This window comes from Pteronotus mesoamericanus, unplaced genomic scaffold (assembly GCF_021234165.1).
Source record: "Pteronotus mesoamericanus isolate MK-2021 breed Mesoamerican mustached bat unplaced genomic scaffold, CSHL_Meso_final contig_105, whole genome shotgun sequence".
Taxonomy (NCBI): domain Eukaryota; kingdom Metazoa; phylum Chordata; class Mammalia; order Chiroptera; family Mormoopidae; genus Pteronotus; species Pteronotus mesoamericanus.
In genome coordinates, this window is record NW_026555006.1 from 4,571,771 (window position 1) to 4,597,209 (window position 25,439).

Genomic DNA, 25,439 nt, shown 5'->3' on the forward strand with positions numbered 1-25,439 from the left:
GCTGCTAGTAGTGACTACTGAAAAAGATAAAGGCAGAAGTCAATTAAAGTACCGACGACAGATTTAAATAGGTAATATGCTATTGCAAAAAGGAAATGTGCAGCTTGAACTAAACTCACTTGGGTTCAGGGCGGGAGCTCACAACCAGTTGGAGACCCAGTCCACCTCAGCCATTGGTTAAAAAGCTTTTCAATCTGGTACCAACCATTTGGGTTTAGGGTCTCTGCAATAAGAAGTGTGGCCTAGAGCAGGGTAAGCTGGGAGGAACAATTGGGGAGCAAGAGAGAGCATGCAACCCCGGGTTCCAGCGGGGGAAACTAAAGCCTTAAAACCTCTGGCTATAAAAACTTATAGGGGTTGTGGTGGCGGGAGAAACTCCCAGTCTCACAGGAGAGTCTGTTGGAGGGGCCCATAGGATCCTAGAACGTACACAAGCCCACCCATTCAGGAATCAGCACCTGAAAGGGCACAATCCACTTGTGGGAAGTGAGGGAAGTCATTGAAAGCTGGGAGCCAAGCAAATGTCATTCTTCCCTCTCTAAACTCTCCCCCACAGATAGCTCCACAACATAGTGACGTGGGTTGTCCCCCACCCTGTCTAAGACCTAAGTCTCCTTACAATGTAACAGGTGTACCAAGACAAAAAAATATGGCTCAAAGGAAAGAACATACCAAAACTCCTGAAAAAGAACTAAGCGATGAGGAGACAGCCAACCTATCAGATGCACAGTTCAAAACACTGGTAATCAGGATGCTCACTGAATTGGTTGAGTATGGTCGCAAAATAGAGGAAGAAGTGAAGGCCATACAAATTGAAGTAAAGAAAAATATAAAGGGAACCAACAGTAAAGGGAAGGAAACTGGGACTCACATCAATGATTTGGAGCATAAGGAAGAAATAAACATTCAACCAGACCAGAATGAAGAAATGAGAATTCAAAAAAATGAGGAGAGGCTTACGAACCTCTGAGACAACTTTAAATGTTCCAACATCCGAATCACAGGGGTGCCAAAAGGAGAAGAGGAAGACCAATAAATTGAAACTTATTTGAAAAAATAATGAAGGAAAACTTCTCCAATCTGGTGAAGGGACTAGACTTCTAGGAGAACCAGGAAGCTCAGACAGTCCCAAAGAAGTTGGACCCAAGGAAGCACACACCAAGGCACATCATAATTACATTACCCAAGATTAAAGATAAGGAGAGAATCTTAAAAGCAGCAAGAGGAAAGGAGACGGTTCCCTACAAAGGAGTTCCCATAAGACTACCAGCTGATTTCTCAAAAGAAACCCTGCAGGCAAGAAGGGGCTGAAAAGAAGTATTCAAAGTCATGATAGGCAAGGACCTACATCCAAGATTACTGTATCCAGCAAAGCTATCATTTAGAATGGAAGGGCAGATAAAGTGCTTCCCAGATAAGGTCAAGTTAAAGGAGTTCATCATCACCAAGCCCTTATTATATGAAATGCTAAAGGGACTTATCTGCAAAAAAAAAAGAAGGTCAAAACTATGAACAGTAAAATGACAACAAACTCAAAGTGATCAACAGCTAAACCTAAAAAAATAAAATGAAAACAAAAACAAACTAAGTGAACAACTAGAACAGGAACAGAATCACAGAAATGGAGGTCACATGGAGGGTTATGACGGGGGGAAGGGTAGGAGCGAGAATGGGGGAAAAGGTACAGGGAATAAGAAGCATAATTGGTAGGCACAAAATAGACAGGGGGAGGCTAATAATAGTATTGAGGTAGTCAGGAAGGGGGAAACTCCAGAGTTGCCCCAGGGCTAAGATAAAGAACATGGACAAAGGGAGGAGACCCTGTTTTAAGACTAGTAGTTCCTGCTTTCTGGAAAAGCACTGAATCCTAGTGAATCAGCAATGCACCTTCGCAGAAGATGCTACCTGACCCCTGCTTCATTATAATAGCATTATAATAAATTAGCTTTGTGGGACCCCCTTCCCAGTAGCCAATCAAGGAAATCATGGGAGACCACATGAGCAGTAACTTTAAAGTAATATAACTACTTGTACATGTGCAATAAAAGTCTGCTAAAACTAGCCAGGAGAGACACGCCCTAAAAGAATAAAAGCCCTCGAGCCCCTGAGGTCAGGGCTGTTAGGCTCTGCTCAGCTCTGCTCAGTTCTGCTCTGTTCTGCTTGGAGTTGGCCTGCGTGGCTTAATAAATATGCTTGCTCTCGCTTTCTGCTATAAAATCTGTGGATTCGGTTACCAAGAACCTGGTTACTTGTGCCCAGCTGTGACAGTTTAGGAAATGGAGAAGCCAAAGAACTCATATGTACGACCCATGGACATGAACTAAGTTGTGGGGAATGCTGGAGGGCAGGGTGTGCAGGGCAGAGGGAGATAAAGGGGAGAAAAAAATGCGACAACTGCAATACCATAATCAATAAAATAAAAATAAAGAAATTTAAAAAACCCAAAAAATATCCAATTAAAAAATGGGCAGAAGACCTGCATAGACGTTTATCCAAAGAAAACATACAGATGGCCAACACACATGAAAAGATGCTCAACATCTTTAGTCGTCAGGGAAATACAAATCAAAACCATGTTGAGATATTAACTCATATTCTCAGAATGGCTATTATCAAAAAGACAACAAAGGACAAGCGTTGGCAAGGATGTGGTGAAAAGGGAACCCTTGTGCCCTGTTGGTGGGATTGTAAATTGGTGTAAACACTATGGAAAACAGTATGGAGGTTCCTTTAAAAATTAAAAATGGACGCCCTGACCAGTGTGGCTCATTTGGTTTGGTGTTGTTCCCCAAAGTGAAAGGTCATCAGTTTAATTTCCAACTGGGGCACATGCCTGGGTTGCAGCCTGATAGGCAACCCATCAATGTTCCCCCACACATTGATGTTTCTCTACTTCTCTTTCTTTCTCCCTTCCACTCTCTCTAAAAAATAAATAAATAAAATCTTAAAAAAAAAGAGAAAGTTTTATTTTAGTTTAGCCACTGGTTGGAGGCCATGATTGTTAATGGCTTAGTGGTCTTCAACAAGTGGAAAGTGCAGCTGGGGAGAGTTCAGAACACTCTGTTGATTTGCCCAGAAGGAAGTAAAGGCCACTGATGACTTCTTCAAGAGCAGTTTGCGTGAACTCTGGGGGCAGAAGTTAGTGTCAACATAAGAAGTGTCCAAACCTGCCCTAGCTGGTGTGGCTCAGTGGACTGAGTGCAGGCCTGCAAACTAAAGGGTTACCGATTTGATTCCCAATACAGGGCACATGCCTGGGTTGCAGGCCGGGTCCCCAGCAGGAGGCACGCGAAATGCAACCACACAGTGATGTTTCTCTTCCTCTCTTCCTCCCTCTCTTCCCCTCTTTAAAAATAAATACATAAAATCTTTAAAAAAAGTCTAAATCAGTAGAGAATTTTTATAAGTGTATTTGAGCCAAAGTGACGATGTTACGGAAAGCCAGACTCAAGACACGATTCAGGGAATGGAGTAAGCCTTTATTCACACGCCCAGGCTCAGAGGAGGCAGTCTCCAAATTCTGAGCCCCGAATCGGGGTTAGATAGGGGTTTATAAGCCCTAGCATTCCGGCGGGAAACGGATGGGCTTCCCAGGTGGGGGAAGGGATTAGCATTCAGGTGGGAGATTGATGAGATTGATGTGCTACCCAGGCGGGGGAAGGGATGTGAAAACGGGCTACAGGAACAGATAAGCAATGATTAACAGTTAACCTGGGAGGGGTCTCTGGCTAGGCTGCTCCTCTTAAGTCATCTTGCCCTTATCATTCCCCCCTTTGATGCTAGACGAGATTGGCCTGAGTCTCAGCATCATCACACAAGCCACGGTGGTCACTCTGTTGGGGTTGGGTCGGGAGTCTTTGGTATCGGTGATGCTGGAGGAGCAGCACTCGAGCAGCGGCTCGTCTGGTGACCGCGGTCTCTAGGTTATTAATGAGGGTGCGCAGCAGCCAGGGTCCTAGACTTATTCCTAAGAGGAGTAATATCAGGGGGCCTAGGAATGGAGCCAGCCAGCGGAGCCAGATTTGGGTATCTAAGCTCCATGTCCCTTGCCCTGACTCTCGGTAGCGCTTCGCACCATCTTTCAGCTCCTTAACCTTCTGGGTTAAGATTCCAGCCTAGGAATAGGCAAGTCCCCCCTTTTTCTGCTGTGAGGAGATCTAGGGCTCGCCTATTCTGCAGGGATCATGCCTTGGTTGCCGACTAAGATGGTTGGTCACTACTCTGGGGTAGGATCAGGTCTCTGGTTCCTCGGGTAGACGGCCCACTGTCCTTCAGTTCTCTTCAGCCGGACTGTGGGGGCTCCCTTCGAGGTGGAGGTTCGGTGGCTCCGAAGTCCTGGCTCGTCTGGATCTGCTGCTGCCTTGGCTCGAGTGTAGTGGATCCAGGGGGTTATTCCTGTAACTTTAAGGGCAGTAGGGGTGGTTAATAGTACTAGATGTGGGCCCGTCCAAATGGGTTGGAGTGGTTCCTTTTTCCAATCCTTTACCCATACATACTGGCCTGGACGGAAGGGGTGTGCTGGCCTCCCTCGGGGTTTGGGTTCCTGGCCCAATTGGGCCCCGTAGATCCTGTCTAGGGTCTTACCCAACTGTTGTAAGTACTGGGTCTGCTGTAACTCCCCCTTCTGTCGAAGGTCATTGGGACTTCCTATTCTAGTTATAGGTGGGGGTCTTCCAAAAACTAACTCATAGGGAGTATACCCCGAGGGGTTCGGGGCATTCCTAACCCGTAGCAGGGCTAGTGGTAACAGGTCTGTCCATGGCAGGCCGGTTTCTTGATGGAACTTAGCTAGGGTTTCCTTGAGAGTTCGGTTCATTCGTTCCACTTTACCGGAGCTTTGGGGCCGATAGGCCGTGTGTAACTTCCAGTCGATGTGCAGGAGCCGGGCGACCTCCTGAACCACCTGGGCGATGAATGCCGGGCCATTGTCACTACCAATGGTGAGTGGGAGCCCATATCTGGGTATAATTTCCCTGAGTAGGATTCGGGTTACTTCCCGAGCTTTCTCAGTTTTGGTGGGGAAGGCTTCTACCCAACCCGAAAAGGTGCAGATCAGGACCAGGAGATACTTAAATCCTCGGCTGGTCTTGACTTCTGTAAAGTCAATCTGGAGGTCCTCGAAGGGCTGGGACCCCTTGTGTTGGACTCCCGGTGGGGCTCCTTGATGCGGGGCTGCATTGTTCCTTGCGCAGGTAACACATTGAGCCAAGGCTGTTGAGCACAGGGTTGACAGGTTGGGGAAGTAGAAATACCTTTTGAGCAAGTTTTCCAGGGAGGTCTTACCCAGGTGGGTCAGATGGTGGCAGTTTCTGACTAAATTGCTGGCCTGGCTCTGGGGCACATATACGCGCCCATCAGGTAACCTCCAAGTTCCCTCGGGGGTTTCTTGTCCTCCGGCCTGTTGGGCCCATTTCATTTCCGCTGGCTCATAGTCCCGACGGTTAATGGGGTTCCCCAGCAGGGGTCCGAGAAGGGAGGGCTGTACTTCTGCCATCTCACCACATACTGCGGCAGCCTTTGCTGTCGAGTCCGCCTTCTGGTTCCCGTGGGCCGGTATGGTGTCATGTTTGGAATGGTATTTGCAGTGGATGACGGACACCGCAGCTGGGGCCCACACTGCTTCGAGGAGACGCAGGATTTCTGTCTTGTTTTTAATTTCCTTTCCTTCTGCTGTCAGCAGCCCGCGTTCTCGGTAGATGGCCCCGTGGAAGTGCAGGGTGGCGTAGGCGTACTTGGAGTCAGTGTAGATACTGACTTTCCGGTCCCGGGCCAACTCCAGTGCTCTTATTAAGGCCCAGAGTTCCGCTCTCTGGGCTGACCATCCAGAGGGCAAGGCTTTAGCTTCTACCACCTGGTCAAGCGTGGTTACTGTGTACCCTGCCACTCGGACCCCTTCTCTCATATAACTGCTGCCGTCTGTGAAATAGGTCACGTCAGCATTGGGCAGAGGCTGGTCCCGCAGGTCCAGTCGGCTGGCATAGACCTCCTCAGTAACCTCTAGGCAGCAGTGGTCTGGGTCCCCTAGTTCGGTCGGCAGGAAGGTTGCAGGGTTTAATCTTTTTACAGTCTTTACCTGGACCCGAGGATTCTCTTGGAGTATGCCCTGATATTGTGTCAGTCTGGGGTTGGACAGCCATCGGTGTCCCTGTCCTGCCAGGAGGCTATGGATGCTATGGGGAACGAATAGAGTGGTCTCCTGCCCCAAAGTTAATTTGTCCGCTTCTTGTAGCAGGGATACCGCGGCTGCAACTGCCCTCAAGCAAGGGGGCCACCCGGCCGCAACGTTATCCAGTTGCTTAGACAGGTAAGCCACTGGGCGCTCCCAAGGTCCGGCTGGTTGAGTTAAGACCCCCAGAGCAACCTTATCCTTTTCATGCACGTGTAGATAGAAGGGCCGGCTGGGGTCTGGTAGGCCCAGAGCTGGGGCTTTACTAAGGAGGTCCTTTATTTGAGCAAAGGCCTGTTCCTGTTCTTTTCCCCATGCCAGGGGTAAGGTGTCTGGCCCACGCAGGGCCTGGTAGAGTGGCCTTGCTCTGGCTGTGAACCCCGGGATCCAAATTCTGCAAAAGCCGGCTGCACCCAGGAACTCATGTAATTGTCTTCGTCCGCTCGGGGCCGGGAAGCGGGTAATGACCATTTTCCGGTCTGGATTTAGGGATCTTTTGCCTTGGGAAATTAGGAACCCTAAATATTTGACTTCTTGTTGGGAGATTTGTGCCTTTTTCCGTGAGACTCGGTACCCTTGTTGGGTTAGCAGTTTTAGGAGAGCTCTTGTCCCCTCTAGGCATCGGCTCTGGTCAGGGGCAGCTAAGAGGAGGTCATCAACATATTGGGGTAGAGTTAAATCCTTTCCCTCGTCTGAGAAAGATTGCAGGTCCCGGGCTAGGGCTTCGCCAAATAACGTGGGGGAGTTCTTAAATCCCTGTGGCAACCGGGTCCATGTCAACTGTATCTTTACCGCGGTATGCGGGTCTTCCCATTCAAAGGCAAAGATAGGTTGGCTGGCTGGAGCTACCGGGATGCAGAAGAAGGCGTCCTTTAAGTCTAGGCATGTGTACCAGGTGGCGGTTGGCGGGAGTTGGCTCAGTAGGGTGTATGGGTTCGGGACTACCGGGTGCAGTGTGACGACAGCTTCGTTTACCACCCGGAGGTCCTGCACTGGACGGTACCCTGTTCCGTCAGGTTTCTTGATTGGCAGGAGCGGGGTATTCCACGTTGATTGACAGGGGACCAATATACCCTCTTGGAGGTGCTTTCGGATGACCTCCGATATTCCTAGGTGGGCCTTCCTTGAGATAGAGTACTGTCGCTGGCGGCACGGTTTAGCCCCCGGTTTGAGTTCAATTATTACTGGGACCTGGTTTCTGGCTAGTCCAGGGGGATTGTCCTCGGCCCAGACCGTGGGGAATTCCTGCAGCAGGTTGTCTCTAGCCTCAGGTCTGGGGCCATGGTCACCAGGTTCCCCAGAATACAACTGGTATTCTTCCTCTCGTGGCAAAATGAGGACCATGAGCCTAGGGCTGTCCACTTGCAGCGAGCCCTCCCCTGACTGCTGGAAGGTGATTCGAGCTCCCAGCTTTGATAAGAGGTCTCGCCCTAACAGTGGGACAGGGCATTCAGGTAGGTATAAGAACTCATGTCTAATCCGGTGGCCTCCCAGATCAACAATTCGGGCCTGGCAGAAGCGTTTTGGGCTACTTGGCTGACCAGTGGCCCCTACGATGGTGACTTCTCGTCCGGATGGGGGAGCTACAGGGGTGGTGACGACCGAGTGCTCTGCCCCGGTATCTACCAAGAAAGAGAGAGTCTGGCCCCCAACAATCGCTTCGACCATGGGCTCATGGGGGCCTAGATTCAGGGAGCCCGGTCTTCCTCATTCTGAGTCTAGGCCCGCCAGGCTAAGGATGGTGGGCGCCGCTCAGAGGGCGCCAGACCAGCCTTCTTTTTCCGGTGCGGGCATTCTCTTTTCCAATGTCCTCTTTCCTTACAATAGGCACATTGGTCTCTCTCTACCTTGGCGTGCCCTTTCTGGTCTTTCGGTCCCCCTTTGCCTTTTGCTGCCGGCTGACTGAGGGCGGCTGCTAGCAGTGCGGCCTTTTTCTCTAATCTTTTCTGGGCTGCCTTCTCAGCGGCCTCCTCCCGGTTATTGTAGACTTTATTTGCTACCTCAACCAGCTGACTGATGTTCATGCCTGCAAAGCCCTCTAGCTTCTGGAGCTTTTTGCGGATGTCAGGGGCCGATTGGGAGACAAAAGCAGTGTTTACCATTAGCCGTGTATCTGGGCTTTCTGGGTTGAAGGGGGTGTATATCCGGTAGGCCTCTAGGAGCCTTTCTAAGAAGTCCCCGGGACATTCATCTGGCCGTTGGACAACACTGGCCACCTTTGACATATTGGTCGGTTTTCTGGCCCCAGCTCTGACCCCCTGGAGGATGGCTTCCCTGTACCGGTCCAGGGCTGCTCTTCCCTGTTCGGTGTTGTGATCCCAGTCGGGTTGGGTCTCTGGGGCTGCCACCCGAGCGTACTGGGCTGGGTCTATTGTGCCCACTGGAGCGTTAGCTTCTAGATATCTCTGGGCCTCCTGGAAGACTCTGCGCCTCTCTTCCGTATTAAAAAGGGTTAGGAGCAATTGGCGGCAATCGTACCACGTTGGCCGGTGAGTTTGCATAATGGACTCCATTAGGTCTACGAGTGCCTGGGGCTTCTCCGAATATGAGGGTGTGTGGTGTTTCCAGTTCAAGAGGTCAGTCGTGGTAAAGGGCTGATAGTAAAACACGACCGGTCCCGGGTATAAGGTCCCATCAGGCCCCGTTCGTGGCGGGCCCTGGGTCTCCCGCAGTGGCATCTGGAGGGACTGGTGGTGTCTTAAGCGGGAGGCGATAGGATTTCTGGGGGTGCTGTTGCCTCGGGCTGCGGGGGCGAGACTGAAGGGGGCGGTGTTTCAGGCGCCTCTGCCTGACCTCCCAAGTTCCTAGCTGGGTAAGGGGGAGGCTGCACCGGGGGGTCTTCCTCTGGCGGGCCTTGATAGATAGGGGGGTCTCGCCACTGGTTTGGCAACTAGGATGCGGGTTACATCCCTTTCCTTTGATCGGGAGCAACAGTTCCGGGCTCCCCTGGCTCGCCCTCCCGTAGCGCCTAGGTGACGAGGTTTGACCCCCGCACCTTTCCGGAGCCAGTCGGGCATCTCTTGCGCTAGCTCCTGCCACTTTTCTATGTAGAGGAATTGGTTTGGGTGTCCTGGACTTCCTGTGACTATGAGATGGACAGCCCTAATTATGTCTAGGTCAAGGGTTCCTTCAGGAGGCCAGCCTACCCCGAACCTGGGCCACTCAGCGGAACAGAAAATTTCTAATTGCCCCGGATCCATATCGGGCTGCTGGCCCCGGAACCGGTCGAAATTCCTTAACATGCAATCTAAGACAGTAGACTCTGCCCCCCATGATCCCTCCCGAAACGGCGCAGACAAACGGGGGCAGCAGGGATACTTTCACTTTCGCCCGCCTGGCCTCTCCTCTCGCGAGGGACTTGGGTCTGTCTTAGCTAAGGCTGCCCGAGTAGAGTCCGGGTTAGCTTCCCAGCCGTTATGCCGTATGACAGACCGAGGACCCGCAGGTTAGGGCTCACTCAGACTCCTAGGCTCGGGGAAACACCGCGGCCTGTGGAGCCACACAATCAGTCACTCACTCAATCACACAGAGGTGAACACTTTCCCTCCCGACAGGGAAACCGTGCCAGAGGCCGGTCGGCCTGAGAGGTGATCAGCCTCTTCTTCCACCACTTATAGGTGGGTCTGATTCAGGTCTGGTCCCCCGGGGCACTTACCAATCTGGCGCCTTCAGGTAGGCTTGGGTCCGCTCCCCGAGTGCCCGGGTTATGGAACGGCCCGAGGTCGGGGCCAAGGGGAGCCCAGCCCCTCGGGACCCGAAATCACCGGGGCACGTGCTTCCCTCTGGAGTCCGGGCTCGCCCGGCCGACCCCAGCCAAACGGCCTGCTCGTGTGAGTCGTTTCCCGGTCAGGGAACCAAATGTTACGGAAAGCCAGACTCAAGACACGATTCAGGGAACGGAGTAAGCCTTTATTCACACGCGCGGGCTCAGAGGAGGCAGTCTCCAAATTCTGAGCCCCGAATCGGGGTTAGATAGGGGTTTATAAGCCCTAGCATTCCGGCGGGAAACGGATGGGCTTCCCAGGTGGGGGAAGGGATTAGCATTCAGGTGGGAGATTGATGAGATTGATGTGCTACCCAGGCGGGGGAAGGGATGTGAAAACGGGCTACAGGAACAGATAAGCAATGATTAACAGTTAACCTGGGAGGGGTCTCTGGCTAGGCTGCTCCTCTTAAGTCATCTTGCCCTTATCAACGACAGTTGCTGGGAAGCAAAATCTCAATGGATTGAGAAAATGCTCTAGAGAATGGCAGTTTTACTGCTTGTTATACATCAGAATCAAAGGAGAAGACATAAAGATGATAAGGGCAAGAAGACTTGGGAGGAGCAGCCTAGCCAGAGACCCCTCCCAGGTTAACTGTTAATCATTGCTTATCTGTTCCTGTAGCCCGTTTTCACATCCCTTCCCCTGCCTGGGTAGCACATCAATCTCATCAATCTCCCAACTGAATGCTAATCCCTTCCCCCCACCTGGGAAGCCCATCCGTTTCCCGCCGGAATGCTAGGGCTTATAAACCCCTATCTAACCCCGATTCGGGGCTCAGAATTTGGAGACTGCCTCCTCTGAGCCCGCGCGTGTGAATAAAGGCTTACTCCGTTCCCTGAATCGTGTCTTGAGTCTGGCTTTCCGTAACAAAGATACGATGAAATCCATTAGTGGTAGATTAGGGAGGCCGGAGAAAGTAAAGTGAGAAAATCTCTGATATTGGACAAAAAGTAAAATGGAGAAACTTCTACACTGGTGGTGTGGGTGGAAAATGGGGCCACATACTAAAATTGACAAGCTCAGGGAGGCTTCCACGGCAGGCATTACAAACTCAAAAGACAGAAAATAACCACGTTGGATGGTCTGAAGATAAAAATTCCTAACTAAAAGCGAATCATGGCGGGTAGTCATGTCCTAGGCCAGTATTTTCCTTGACAAAGGTCCATCTTTACTTTTCATGAGCCAGACTGTCTATTGTCTTTTTCTTTTTTTTTTTTTAATCTACAATAATATACCTTCGGATTGTCAGAGTAATCTCCCTTTCTCCAGACAACCTCAGGGCACAGACTTCCACCAGAGCCTGAGATCCCAGAACTCCTCACTGTTATCTTGCTGAGCAAATACCATCTCTGTGTGCTGTAAATGTTGTCAGCTATCCTGTACCCACCACTGTAAAAGAAGTATGTGTCTTTCCGTTTCACTTTTTATCCAATCTCAAAGACTTCCTCACTTTGTTTTCTACCATCCCCCTAAATCTACCACTAATAGATTTCATGTCTTCACCTTTGATTCTGATGTATACACGTAAGCAGTAAAACTGCCATTCTCTGAAGCATTTTCTCTATCTGTTGAGATTTTTCTTCTCAGCAATTATTGTCTGTTTGGCTCAAATAAACGCATATAAATTCTTTACAGGCTTGGATATTTCTAACATTGCAGTGGGTACAAAATAGTTAACAACTAACATTTACAGCACACAGAGATGGTATTTGGGCAAGAAAAAAACAATGAGGGGTTTAGGCCCTAGTCTCATGCACTGGTGGGAGTTTGTGCCCTGAGGGGTCTGGAGAAAAGGAGATTACTCTGACATTCCAAAGGTATATTATTATAAATTTAAAAAGAAGACAATAGGCTGGCACTGTTAAGGTAAAGATTGACTTTTGTCAAGAAAGATACTGGCCTAGGACATGACTACCCACTAGGACCCACTTTTATTTATTTACTTATTTATTTAAAGATTTTATTTATTTATTTTAGAAAGATGGGAAGAGAGGGAGCAATGGAGAGAAACATCAATGTGTGAGAGATACATGTATGAGAGATACATTGCTCAGTTGTCTCTCTCACTCCCTGAACTGGAGACCTGAACTGCAACACAGGCATGTGCTCTGATGGGGAATCAAACTGGTGACCTTTTTGGTTGACAGGCTAGTGCTCAATCCACTGAGCCACAACAGCCAGAGCAGGACCCACTTTTAGTTAGAAATTTTTATATTCAGACTATCTCATGTGGTTGCTGTCTCTTGAGTTAGTAAGGCCCGCCATGGAGGCCTCCCCTGATCTTGTCAGTTTCAGTATGTGGCCCCATTTTCCTCCACACAAGGGATTCACATTCACAGATATTTTTGCAATCCAGTTATTGTGCATAAAATTGAGATGAGTTGAGGTGTATATGTGAGGTGAGGAAGTAAAGTCCATGAATGTAGACAATGCCAAATGAAATGAAAAGATATTTGAAAGATGAGATAAAATTAAGCATTATCTGTCTACAAAGAGCTACCTAACAGCGCTCTCTTTCCTCTCAGGCATGTGTCTCCTAAACTCTAATTACCCCGGAGTAACCCATGGAGACCTGCAACCAGGGGGAGCAAAGGCAGTGGCAGCTCTTCTGGGGAATCTTTCTCCAAGGCCCCCTTTTCTCTGCCACTTTCCAGGCACGGCAGCCCCTCCTAGGCGCATTTCTTTCAGCATTTGTAGAGAGCCAAAGCAGCCCCATCTAGGCTCTCTTCTTTTGCTTTTTCTATCTTACGCCAAACCTTGTGTCACTCTCTCCAACTTTAACACATTCCCTCTGTCTCTCTCTACTAAACAAACACAACAAAACAAACAACAAACAAAGCAGAAAAGAGCTACGCAACAGTCAGCGCGCGTTCTCGTCTGGACATCCGCGCAGCCGCATTCACCCCGGTTCCCCGCCCCATCCCCGGAAGCTTCCACCCACAGCGCCTTCAGCTCTGAGTGAGCTTGGGTGACCGTGTCTCTGCTGCAGTCCTGACCGCGCCAGTGTCCGCTGCACCGCGTTGACCCAACCAGCACAGTCGGAGCCATGATTCCTATCTCCCACAAGCGCCGGGTGTTCGTGGTGGGGGTTGGGATGACCAAGGTAAACAGCAGCGGTCGCCCCAAGGCGACCATTTTTCTGGATCTTTCAACTTCATTTCTGTTCCTTAAGGGACCCTGCTGGGTACTAGGGGGCCAGGAGGGTCCTACAGTCTTCTTTCTTGACACATTCACCACCCTTATGTTCTCGTAATGCCAAACTGCTTTTCGTTTCACTGTGCACTCTGTTTTATGCCTCTGTTAACTTTGCTTCTGTTGTTCTCACTGCTTGAACCATTTGTCTTCATTTGGTTAACTTAATGACATTTTTCAGAGATCTGTTCAGATCTTCTACAAGAAGAAGCCTTTGAATCTCCTGACCTTAAGAGCCCCTGTACTTACTCTATCTTACTCTGTTTTACTGAAATTCTGTGTATATGACTATATTCTTCTTTAGCACGTAAGCTCCTCCAAGGGGAGTACCGTGTTTAATTCATGGCTATACGCTGAAAGTAGTGGTTCCTGAAAAGTTTCAATGAATGTTAGTTGAACAATACTAAATGGATATGCGTTGTGAAAGAGAGCTCCTAGGGAGAGTTCTTTTTCTGAGAAAATACCCTTAACATTTTCATTATCTTACCACTGGGCTAAGATCACAATTCAATCAAAGCGTGTGTGTGTATCAACTAATACATTATAAAACATATTTGGAGATTATTCTATTGTTTCATGAGAGAAGGGACTTCTAATAAAGGTAGCAATAAAACCGCCTACATTTTGGCATCAATGCAGTCAGTTCCTTTATTCCTTTATTGGCTGTTGAATGTTTGATTATATTGGTTATATATAGGAAAGCACCCAGAAAGAACTTTCTAACCCTTTGGGAAGTGGGTCTATTTCTATTTTCTCAAGTTGGGAGGTGGAGGTGTGGGAGGTGTTAGTTACACTCCTGAGGAAAGAAATTGGGAACATGGAAAGCAGCTTTATTGTTGTTTTTATTAGGCCAATGTACTTGCCTTTGGGTTTGATATTTTTGGAACTTTGGGTAGGGTTTGATGAAGAGGGAGAAATTTGCTAGATAAAAGTTTAAACTATTGCAGGTCTTGACTGGTTGGGTTCCTTACTGGATATCATTATATAATTTCTTAAATTGGTAAAGAAGTAATAGTATAAGGATATTTAGAAACATGGCATTTTATAGAGGAAGAAGTAGCTAAAAGAGCCCTGGCTGGTGCAGCTTAGTGGACTGAGTGCCGGCCTGCAAAGTGTTGCCGGTTTGATTCCAGGTCAGGACCTATGCCTGGGTTGTAGGCCAGGTCCCCACTAACGGGGTGTGCGAGAGGCAACCACATACTGATGTCTCTCCCTCTCTTTCCTCCTTAAAAAAAAGAAAAAAGAAATAGCTTAAAGAATTGAAAGTGGGTATTTTTCGGAGCGAGTAAGACCAGTGGGTGGGGAGTAATGAGACAAGATTGCTGTTTTTATTATAAGCCTTATGATACTTTTGGCATTTCTTTGCTTAAAAAAAATAAAAACAAAAGAAAACAGAACATTACCAGCACCCCAGAAATTCCCCTTCTGCCCTCATCCAGTCACTGACTCCTTGCCAGCAAACGCTTGCCGTTATCCTGACTTCTGACCTTCCATTCCCTAGATTAGTTCTGTTTTTTTTTTTGTTCAACATTATGTTTGTGAGACTCATCCATAATTTTACGTGTAGTTAATAAGTTGTTCATTCTCATTGATATAATGTCCATCTCGTCAATGTACCACAATTTATCCAGTTTTCTGTTAATTGACATTTGGTAGTTTCCACCTAAACATGCTTGTAATTTTGAAGGAGGTATGCATGTGTTAAATTTGCCTACTTTTTTTTAGTCAATAAACACATTAGTTTTATGTTGATCTATAACAAATTACTGCAACTTTAGTAGCTTAAAACACCATCCATTTATATCTTGCGGTTTTATGGATTAGCTATATGGGGTGTGATGTGACTAGGTTCTCTGCTCAGGGTTTCCCCAGCCTGCAGTCAAGGTTTTGCTCAGCTGCATTCTCATCTGGAGCTTGGGCTTCTTTTCCAAGCTTGTTCCTTTTACTGGCAAAATTGATTTCTTTGCAAATGACTGTTTTGTTTTTTTTTACTGGAGGATGAAGTTTCCATTTTCTTGCTTGCAGTTGGTCTGGGGTCACCCTTAGCTCCTAGAGGATGGTGTCATGTCCTTGTCCCATGGACCCTCCAGGTCAGCAGTGGAGAACTTTCTTTTGCGTCATATCCCTCTCCAAATTTTGAATCTGACTTCTGCTGCCTAATTTTTAAAAAAATTACCTTGATTTCAGTTAGAAATGGGAATGTGGTGTTATTTTACTAAATGGCTGATAATTTAATCTTTGATGGATAATACTTGTTAGAGCCTAGCAGAGTACTTTTCATGGTAAGTACTCTCTGTAAATGCTCTGATTGTGACTAGTGAACTGGAGAATAAGTAGAAGGAGAATAGGCAACTTTCGGATGCTGAATTAGGAAATTATGAAGGATTGGGATGGGTCAGAGACAGGAATAAATGTTAAATATTTTGGTTTGGTTCAGTTTAACAGATGCATTTTGGCACTGCAGTGAAGTGTGACATTTAAGTATCTACACAGTGTTACAAAGTGGAGGTCATGAAATCAGTTTAGAAGTTTGCCCCTAGCATTAAAAAAGTTAAAAGTAGAAAAATATTGTACCAGTATAACAAGGATAAGTATTTCATGAAATTTTTGCTTTAATTATATATGAATATACAGTTGGTTCTCCACATCTGCAGGTTCTGCAGGTCAAAAATATTCTCCCTAAGATGTTACATTGTAGTTGATGTATACTGTGTAGTTAGGTCTGTGATGGTTATGAAGGGTGTGTCTGTACTTAAACCCGTACAGATTTTTTTTTTGTCATTATTCCCTAAACAAGACAGCAGAACAACTATTTTCCTAGTATTTATGTTGTGTTAGGTATTATAAGTAATCTACAGATGATTTAAAGTATACAAGAGGATATGCATAGGTTATATGCAAATACAACACTATTTTATGTAAGGGACTTAAACATCCATGGATTTTGCTATCTGTGAGGGGTTTTCAGAACCAATCCCTTGTGTTTGCTGGGTTGTGTTATAATATGTATCTTACTGTGGTTTGCAGTCAGAAATTTTTGAAAGTCATTTCTCCTTATCACAAACACTGACCAGGAAACCACTCCACTTTATCTATTCAGTCACCAAGTTTGGTAGATTTTATTCTGTATTTCTTAAGGCTATCTCCTTTTCATCCTCTGTGCTGCTATGTTAGTGAACTCTCACTTGGACTATTCAGAATCATGCCATTTGGTCTCACTGCCTCTAGTCTTGCTCGCTTTATTTATTTCTCCACATTGTATCTAGAATGAGCTGAAAAGCAAGTAAGTGTTCTCATCCCATTCTCCTTCTCTCTTTTAAAAATAGGGCTTTATTTTTCAAGGCAGTTTTATGTTCACATGAAAATTGAGTAAAAAATGGTTTCCATATGCTCCCTGACCCCCACACATGCAGAACCTCATCTGCTATCACTAATCTGCACCAGAACTACTCTGTACCTTTGTTACAACCAAACTACATTCACACATCATTATCACTCAAAATCCACAGTTTTTATACATCAGAGTTCACTCTTGTTGGTGGTGTTTGGACAAATGAATGATAACATATATCCATTATCAGAATCCAGGAACATACCAGGTGTTCAATATGTTTTTATTTAAATGAATGAATTTCTGTGATGCTCTGTTGTGAGGATATATAATTAAACTTATTTCTATTTATTATCTCCTTCTATACCTCTAGTTCATGAAGCCTGACCTTGGGAATTCAAGAGACTACCCTGACTTGGCAAAAGAGGCAGGTAATATAGAACATTTAGATCTTTGAACATTATAATTTATTGTGTGATCTGTCTTGATTGTGGAGCAGCCTCCTGACCAAAAAAAAAAAAAAAAAAAAAAAAACCTATACAAGCAATTGCCTAGTGGCTCACTAGAAAGGAGAAAGGCATTCTTAGCTAGATAGCCAGAGCAGATAGTGGCCAGTGGTTGTATGTGCTCCCCAGCTGTTTGTTGGGATAGCAGAGGGCCATGTGGGAGAGAAAAGTAGGTTCATTAAAAGGGATAACTTGATTCTAGCAGATGTGACAAAATTAGTGTCTTCCTTTCCTAGAAAAGGGATAATCACATTCAAAATGGATTAAATACCTGTATGGCAGTTTTCCTCTCTTCACTTAACTGAGCCAATGTAGAGAATTCTTTTTCTATCGCTAGGCTAGTGTTTGACTAAATGAGGTGATGAAGTTTGTTAATGTTTATTCTAGTGAGTGTTAAGCAGAGGGCTTGGGTGAGTAATAGTGATTAGGAACTCAAAGAGAGAAGGTCCACAGGTATGTGGTCCATGCTCTGTAGGCAGTCTTCGGAGACACAGGCTTGGGCCAGGCTGCAGGCTTAACTATGGATCCGAATTTCGTTGTTCTCTCGTAAGAAAAAGGAGGACAAGCACAATATCTTCTCTGCATGGTGGAAAGAAAGATTTTAGACTCAGGTGTCAGGTGTTTAGGAGTGCTGGAAAATACCAGCTTCCCAGTACGAGGAGACCTTGGAAGCTCCTTGGCCCCATGAAGTTGTTAGGTCTAGTCCTTCTCCCTGGGAAATCTCCTGGACCCATTCTATTCCTGCTAGCTTGTTGCCAAGCAACCCAAAAAGAGTTACTGTGGTTATTCCTTAAATATTCCCCCATGTCTCCATTAGTACCTAGTACCTAGTGCCTGTATGTTTGGATTTTGTTTCAACTCTATTATTTAATTCAGTATTTAGTTATTAGTGTACATGAAATCAGAGTATCTCTGCTCCCCAAAAGGAAGGTTCATGAGATTTGATTGATGTTGATCTTCTGGGTGGACACCATTCATTTAATGTTTATCTTTTATGTTGTTCAACATTCTCTTGACTGATATCTCCAAATAGCTTCTGCCTTTCTCTGAAGTGGGAAATGCTTTAGACAGTTCTTTCCATATGTTTTTGCTCCACTTCTTTTATTTAATTAATAATTTTTTGGTTACCTTAGTAATATGTGAATATAATATTTTGATTATAAAATGGTAATGTTGAGGTGAAGTTTTGAAGTTTGAAACTAACTGTGGGGATCAATTGTTAACAAGAAATTTAGCCTGATCGACTTTGCTTACTGCTTAAAATTCTCTGCTTTTGTTAGTGTAATCCAGAAAATAAACTTCGCTTAATAAAGGAACTTTAATGTAGAATAAGCTTTTAAAACTTAGCTTTGCTTTTAAAAATACCCCTTCATTCTAAGTATTTAGGGAAATGAGAAGTACAGAAGGATGATTCCACTCACATATCTGACATAGTCTTAGGTAAGATACATGTACCTTCAGACTACTTCAGTCACGTTTAGTGTATTAGTTAATGTATATTCAAGCACAGCTTGGGGAAAAAACTCCTAAGATTCGATAAATGATTTTACACTCTACTCTTTCTGGACTTATTTATGGACTGGTGATGAGGCTGGGGATGGGTTTCATGGACTAGTAGATCCAGAAATCTTACCCTCTAATTCTCCACACTGGTTTTAGGAGGGGGGTCTGCTACCATTTTTCTTTCCTATAATTTCCCAAATGCATAGAATGAAGAAGAGCACAACCAGTGGAGGTGTATTCTGTCAACTTCCAGTATTTAGAGAATTCTGCTCTTTGCGCATTCCTCATCCTCCTTTTCCTCAGAGACAGGTTAGGATTCCTTTGCACCTAAATACACTCATTTGAGTGGAATAGCAACATTGTGTAACTCTTTCAGATACTTAACTTCTGTGCTTTCTTTGTCTTTTCATCCATTTAAAACATTTTAATTTAACAGTTACTTGAATCTGAAAGTATACATAGAAAACCTTATATTAGGAAGAAATGTTCAACAAATATTAGTGAGTGCATCTTGGGGACCAGGAAGGATTCAGGGTAGGGTGGGATACAGATCTCAAGCCTTTTCCCATTTGATAGGAAAAATAAGGCAAGTTTACACAGGTGGTAAGTAGCCCATGCTAAGTACAACATGCTGTTGGCATTTAGAGGAGGCACAAAGCACAGGCTAAACCTTATACCTTTTTGGGACTCAGTCCCACTGATTATAAGAACAATGCATATGTTTTATTGGGACACAATTATATTTTAATGAAAACGAAATTTTGTGACCCATGCCTATCATTATTAATATCTTAGTGTATTCTGTTTTACAATAGTATTTTTTCATATGGCTGTATGGGATAATATGCTATGTAATTTTGTATCCTGAATTTTAAAATTTATTTTGCATGAGAATTCTATTGCTTAAAATTATTTGAAAAAATTTAATTTTTTTGTATTTCATGATATAGTTATGCTACGATTTTTTTTTTTTGGACATTTAGGTTTGCAACTTTTTGATATTTTAGAAGAATTATAGTGAACATCTCACTAAATAAATATTTCATCTCATCTCTAGTTACTTTTGAGGACAGCCTGGAAGTAGACTCATTGGAACAGTGAATATATGACCATTTTAAGGCTCTTGCCAAATTATTTTTCAGACTGTCTACATTATTAGTCTCACTAGCAGTACATGAGAATGCCCTTCTTAATATAATCTTGCCAGCATTATTATAACTAACACATGAAATATTTTTGCTCATATACTAAGCAGGAAGAGATAACTGGTCTGACTAATCACATAATTAATTATATGTCTTCTTAGTTAAAAAATTTCAAAGTAGGCCCTGGCTGGTTAGAGTGTCATCTTGATATGCCAAGGTTGCAGGTTTGATCCCTGGTCAGAGTACAGACATTGTACAAGAATCAACCAATGAATGCATAAGTAAGTGGAACACCAAAATCGATATTTATCTCTGCTGTTCTCTCTCCAAAATCAGTAAAAATAATTTGAAGTAATACATTCATATGGTTTAAAAAAAAACACCACCACCACAAAATAGCTTAGAATTCCCAGGCCTGTTCCTCAGGGGGCAATTTCTTTAACTGTTTGGCTTTAGTTCTTGTAGTGGTTATTTCCATATCTCTAAATGTTTATTCTACCATGCTTATTCCAGTCTTTGGTTTACCGATTTTAGATCTATGTTTGCTTCTCACTGTGATAGATAAGGATTTAGCTCACACCTTCTCTCCAACCTCCACTCTCTTCTTCCCAGTTTACTTTTATATATTTTTTCAGTTCCCCCATCGGTCATTTTTGTAACTTTAAATAGCATCCTTAAAGCTCCATTTATTATTCCATACAGAACATCATCTCTTGATCCTGACTTTGTAAGATGACCACGCAAGTGCTTCCATCCCTCTCCATACCTAGTATTGACATTCTATCCAATTTTGCTCACTAGATGTGCGGTGGAGCCACAGAGATGATTAAGGCAAGGACCTTCCCATTAAGGATCTTTAAGACTCTTGGGATTTAATATATTTATACTTAGATATACAGTTATAATAGAAAATGTTAAGTATCATAAAGAAAATATGAAAAGGTGAGGCAGTAGCTTACAGGAAGAAATGATTGCTTCTGCAAGGAGAGATCTGAGATGATTTAGTGTTCACTTGAACCTAGGCTACATAGAAGTAGATTTACTACTCTGGGAAAACTAGGTTTACTACTCTGGGAAAACTAAATTTACTACTCTGGGAAAACTGTAACACCTAAAGCAAATACTTAAAGCACTATTTCATAAAACCCTTTTGTTTTTATAGGTCAGAAGGCTTTAGCTGACGCACAGATTCCCTATTCAGCAGTGAAACAGGCATGTATTGGCTACGTTTATGGTATGTATTAAACTACATATTCTAAAAATTATTCACCTAAATCTAGCAGCAGCCACATAAACAATATGGGGTTATTTGTGAATTTTAACTTTCAAAACTCAGAATTCAGAGTTTAACCCATCACTCCTACCTTTCTCTTGTGTGTTGGCCTAGTTTAACATATTTTTGCAGTTCTTATAGTCAATAGAGGAGATAAATTTAAAAATATTTTTTATCTTTAATGAAGAAAACGTTACCCATAGTTGTACCATATAAAGATAATTACTGTTGATACTTAACCTGGCAGGGCAGATAGCATGATCACAAAGGTGGCTTTCCTAGGGCGAAGCTTATCCATTGCTCTCTGGATGTGCTGACCCCTGTGATTTCCCCAAGTGTGGGAAACTCAGCTGCATAATTTGTGGAAGTGGGAGACTGTGTTCTCCCCTGAAAAAAAGAAAAAGAAAAAAAGAAAGGCAATTACTGTTGAGAAGGGGGGGGGACTGTGTTTGCTCTCTCCCCTAGAAAAAAAGAAAAAAAAGAAAGGAAAAAAGGTAATTCTTGTTGTCTTAAATTTGTATTTATTGACATTTTTGTATTTAATAAAATTTTTTCATTAAGCTTTTTCTGATTAAAAAATGATATGTACTAATTTTATTGTAAAAAAAAAAAGGGAGACAAATGCACAAAGAAGTCAACTGTTGAAGTAACGTCAGAGGCATGGCAGTGTGAGAGGTCCTCCTGGTCTCTTCTCTTGAAGTTACAAGTTGAATAGCCATAATTGAACACACAAACACATCTGAGAGAGCCACGCCTTGAAATTTAGAATGTGGCCCACTTGGAGCGAGCAGGGAGGAGGGAAAGAAGAAGAGCAGAGATGGGTGCAAGAGATGCAGTCTGGAACTCACTGTGAGTCTTGGGAAAAGAGAAGAATCAGGTTGCAGTGTGTACTCTGCAGTCCTGAAGAAGAGAGAGATAGAATCAACATTCCTGCCTGAGTGGTCAGCACATGCTGTGGCTGAACCTGGTGACTGGAGCAGAGACAGAACACAGAGGTGTGGCACCCATGACCTAGCAGAAATCATTGCCAGACAGAAAACAAAACCTTGAAGTCTGGTCACCTTTCCTCACCCTTCCAGAGGTAGCAGTGGGCGCCAGTAGAAGCTGTGGCAGTGAGTCTTGGGTTGCAGAGCACATTATTTACAACCCTGAGAACTGGAGGAAAGGCAGATGAGTTCCTGCCTGAACAGTGCGCTCATGCTGTGGCTAGTCCCAGTGAAGAGTAGGTGTGGTGGACATACAGAGGTGTGGCAGCTGAGAGCTGGCCGTTGCCATTGCTGGGAAGAGAACAAAGCCACAGAGGCACAGCTAGCCTCTGCCAGCCCACCCCACCGCCTGCTCATTACAGCTGAACTGGGGGTGCGGGGGGGTGGGGAGCGGAGGATGGGTACCCTGGGACACTGCCCAGCAGCATCTGGTTACAGGGGGCAGCACTGGGATTTCGTGGGCTCAGAACCCCATCATCCTGCACATTCCCCCAACACGGTGGTTTGAGACTGAGGTGACCTGGTTGCAGAGGAGACCTGGTCACAGAGAAGAGGCCCACCTCCCCAGGGAATACAGGGCATTTTTCCACCAGGCCTGCAGATATTCCAGGAGCCAGAGCTGTGTCAGAGAAAATAAAAACTTCTGCTTCCACACCACCTACTAGAAAACAAAGAAAGACCTCTCATCGACCTAAATAGAAAATTGTTCCTCTTAAAAATAAAAGAGCAGATTTCATTGCCATAAATGCCTGGGCAGAGAAGTAACCCATCAAAAACCATGAATAACCAAGGTAACAAGGCAGCCGAGAAAGAAAATGAAAAATCTCCAGAAAATAAACTCAAGAACATGGAAATATATGATTTAAATAACAGGGAATTCAAGATTGCAGTTCTTAAAAAAAAACTCAAAAAGATACAAGAAAACTCATATAGGCAGTTTAATGAACTCAAATAAAATCAGTGAATAAATGGAGTACTTTACCAAAGAGATTGACACTTTAAAAAATAACCAATAGAAATTCTGGAGCTGAAGAACTCAGTAAGAAAGATGAAGAATGAACTAGTGAGCTTAGAAATAGAGCTGACCAGATGGAGGAAAGAATTAGTAATATTTAAGATAGAGACTTAGGAGTAAAAATAAATGAAAGAACTCTATGAGAACTATCAGACTTCATCAGAAAGAGCGATAATAGGAATAATGGGTTTACCAGAAGGAGAAGTGAGGGAGAATGGCAAAGAGCCTGTTCAAACAGTTGATGAGAATGCAAACCTATGACAAGAGCTGGATCCTTGAATCCAAAAAGCAAACAGAACACCTAATTATCTCAATCCAGAGAAGGCTTTCTCCAAGGCATATTGTATTAAAACTGTCAAAAATTAATGACAAAGAAAGAATTCTCAAGGCAGCTGGGGTAACCTTTTAAAGGAAATGTCATTATATTATAATCAGTTTTTCAGCAGAAAACCTACACGCTAGGAGAGAGTGGAATCAAATGTTCAAACTACTGAAAGAGAGAAATTACCAGCCGAGAATAATATATCCAGCAAAGTTATCCTTTAGATTTTAGATATGAAGGGGAAACAAAGACTTTTCTAGACATACAGAAGCTGAGGGAATTTACCACAAGACCTGCATTACAGGAAATACTGAAGGGAGTTATTCTAACTGAAAAAGGCAAAAAGATATATAACTATGAGCCTTGGCTGGTGTGGCTCAGTGAATTGAGTGCTGGCCTGCGAACCAAAAAGTTGCTGGTTCTATTCCCAGACAAGGAACATGCCTGGGTTGCAGGCTGGGTCCCCAGTTGAGGACGTGCGAAAGGCAACCTATTGATGTTTCTCTTGCACATCGATGTTTCTTTCTTTCCCTTCCCTTCTCTCTAAAAGTAAATAAATACAATCTTGTTTTAAAAAAGATATATAACTGTGAGTAAGATGACTAATGGACAGGCAGAAGCAGGAAATTGCAGCCCTTATTCAAAATAGGATATTATACACTTAAATATAACGTAAAACTTAAAGGAGGTAAAAACATTTAAAAAACAGAAGACAATAGCTACTGCAATTTGGAAATGAACTCATAACATAAAAAAGCATAACTTGTGACAAAAAAACATAAAAGGGGAGAGGGTAAAGGTCTGAATTTGAAAAGGGGAATGGAGATAAGATGTATTCAGAAGCAAAAGGACTACTGTATGTCTGAAACTTTCTTTTGGAAAACCTAGTGGTATTCACACAAAAAAATCTGGAACTAAGACAACATAAAAAAGGTAAAACCGTGGGGAAAATATCATATAATATCACCAAACTAAAGAACAGCTTGAAACACAAGGGAAAAGAAACAAGGGAGACACAGAGCTATCAGAAAACAAAAGATAAAACGGCTGTAGGAAATCCTCAGAAGTCACTAATCACCCTAAATGTAAATAAAAAGGCACAGGGTAGTGAACGGGATAAAAAACCAAAACCCAACCAAATGCTACAATGACATAGATTCAAAGTGGTAGGGGGGGAAATGATATTCCAAAACAAAGAGCATCCAGAGAAGAGCAGGTGTAGTCATTCTTATATCTGACAAATAGAATTCAAGATAAAAAGGTAATGAGGCAAAGATGGGTATTTTATAATGATAAAGGGGACAATACAGGAAACAGATAAGGATGCCCACTCTTCCACTGTTACTCAACATCAAACTGGAAGTCCTAGCTGGAGTAATCAGGCAAGAGAAAAAAATAAAAGGCATTCAAATTGGGAATGAAGAAGTAAAATTGTCACTTTTTGCAGATGGCATGGTTATATAGAAAACTAAACACTCCACTAAAAAAACTATTAGAAACAATGAACGAATACAGTCAGGTTGCAGGATACAATATTTATGTATCAATTTGATTTTGGGTGATGAACACACAATGCAATATATAGATAATGTATTATAGAACTGTACACTTGAAACCTATATAATTTTATTAACTGATGTCACTTCAATAAAATTAATACAATAAAGCCACCTGTCATCCCGTTTTCTAGAAATTATTACCAATAATTTTGGTATTTATCCTTCAATGAGTATGAATGTTTGTGAATACACATGCACATACAATTTTCTCTTCAAATAAGGTCCTAGTATATATAATTTTTGATGACTTGCTTTTTTCATTTTATTATATTCAGTATTTCCCATGTCATTAAGTCTTCTTTTATACCATTATTAACATTTTGCAATTACGTTTTTTTTTTTCTGGAACAGATTAAATATTTACATGGTACCAAAATAGAAAAGGTGGATGGTTATATAGTGAAAAGTCTCACTCTTATTACTGTCTCCCTGTCTCATGGTTCCCTTCCCTTAGACCACCAATTTCACTAATTTCTAGTGTGTCTTTCTAGAGGTAATTTATGTATATTCAGACGAGATCGGGCGCGTTCAGGGTGGTATGGCCTTAGACTAATTTATGTATATTCAAACAAGTATGCATGACTGTGTAAATTCCCTTTTCCCCTTTCTTTTGTTACACTGATGGTAGCATAATGCATACACCATTTTGTAGCTTTTTTTTTTTGTTTAGTAGT

General features: G+C 43.9%; 1 protein-coding gene and 1 non-coding gene across 2 annotated transcripts in view; both read left to right on the forward strand.

Annotated features, from left to right (window-relative positions):
- The first annotated feature begins 12,868 nt into the window (after positions 1–12,868).
- Positions 12,869–25,439, forward strand: part of SCP2 (sterol carrier protein 2) — a 103,029-nt gene continuing 90,458 nt past the window's right edge. Inside the window, exons 1-3 of the mRNA XM_054573219.1 lie at positions 12,869–13,036; positions 16,830–16,887; positions 20,773–20,844. Of these exons, the coding sequence (XP_054429194.1) occupies positions 12,980–13,036; positions 16,830–16,887; positions 20,773–20,844 (187 nt within the window). The 5' untranslated portion in view covers positions 12,869–12,979. The remainder of the gene's footprint in view (positions 13,037–16,829; positions 16,888–20,772; positions 20,845–25,439) is intronic.
- LOC129071544 (U1 spliceosomal RNA) lies at positions 21,115–21,271 on the forward strand. Its single transcript, XR_008529271.1, has one exon. It is a non-coding gene; the product is annotated as a U1 spliceosomal RNA (small nuclear RNA).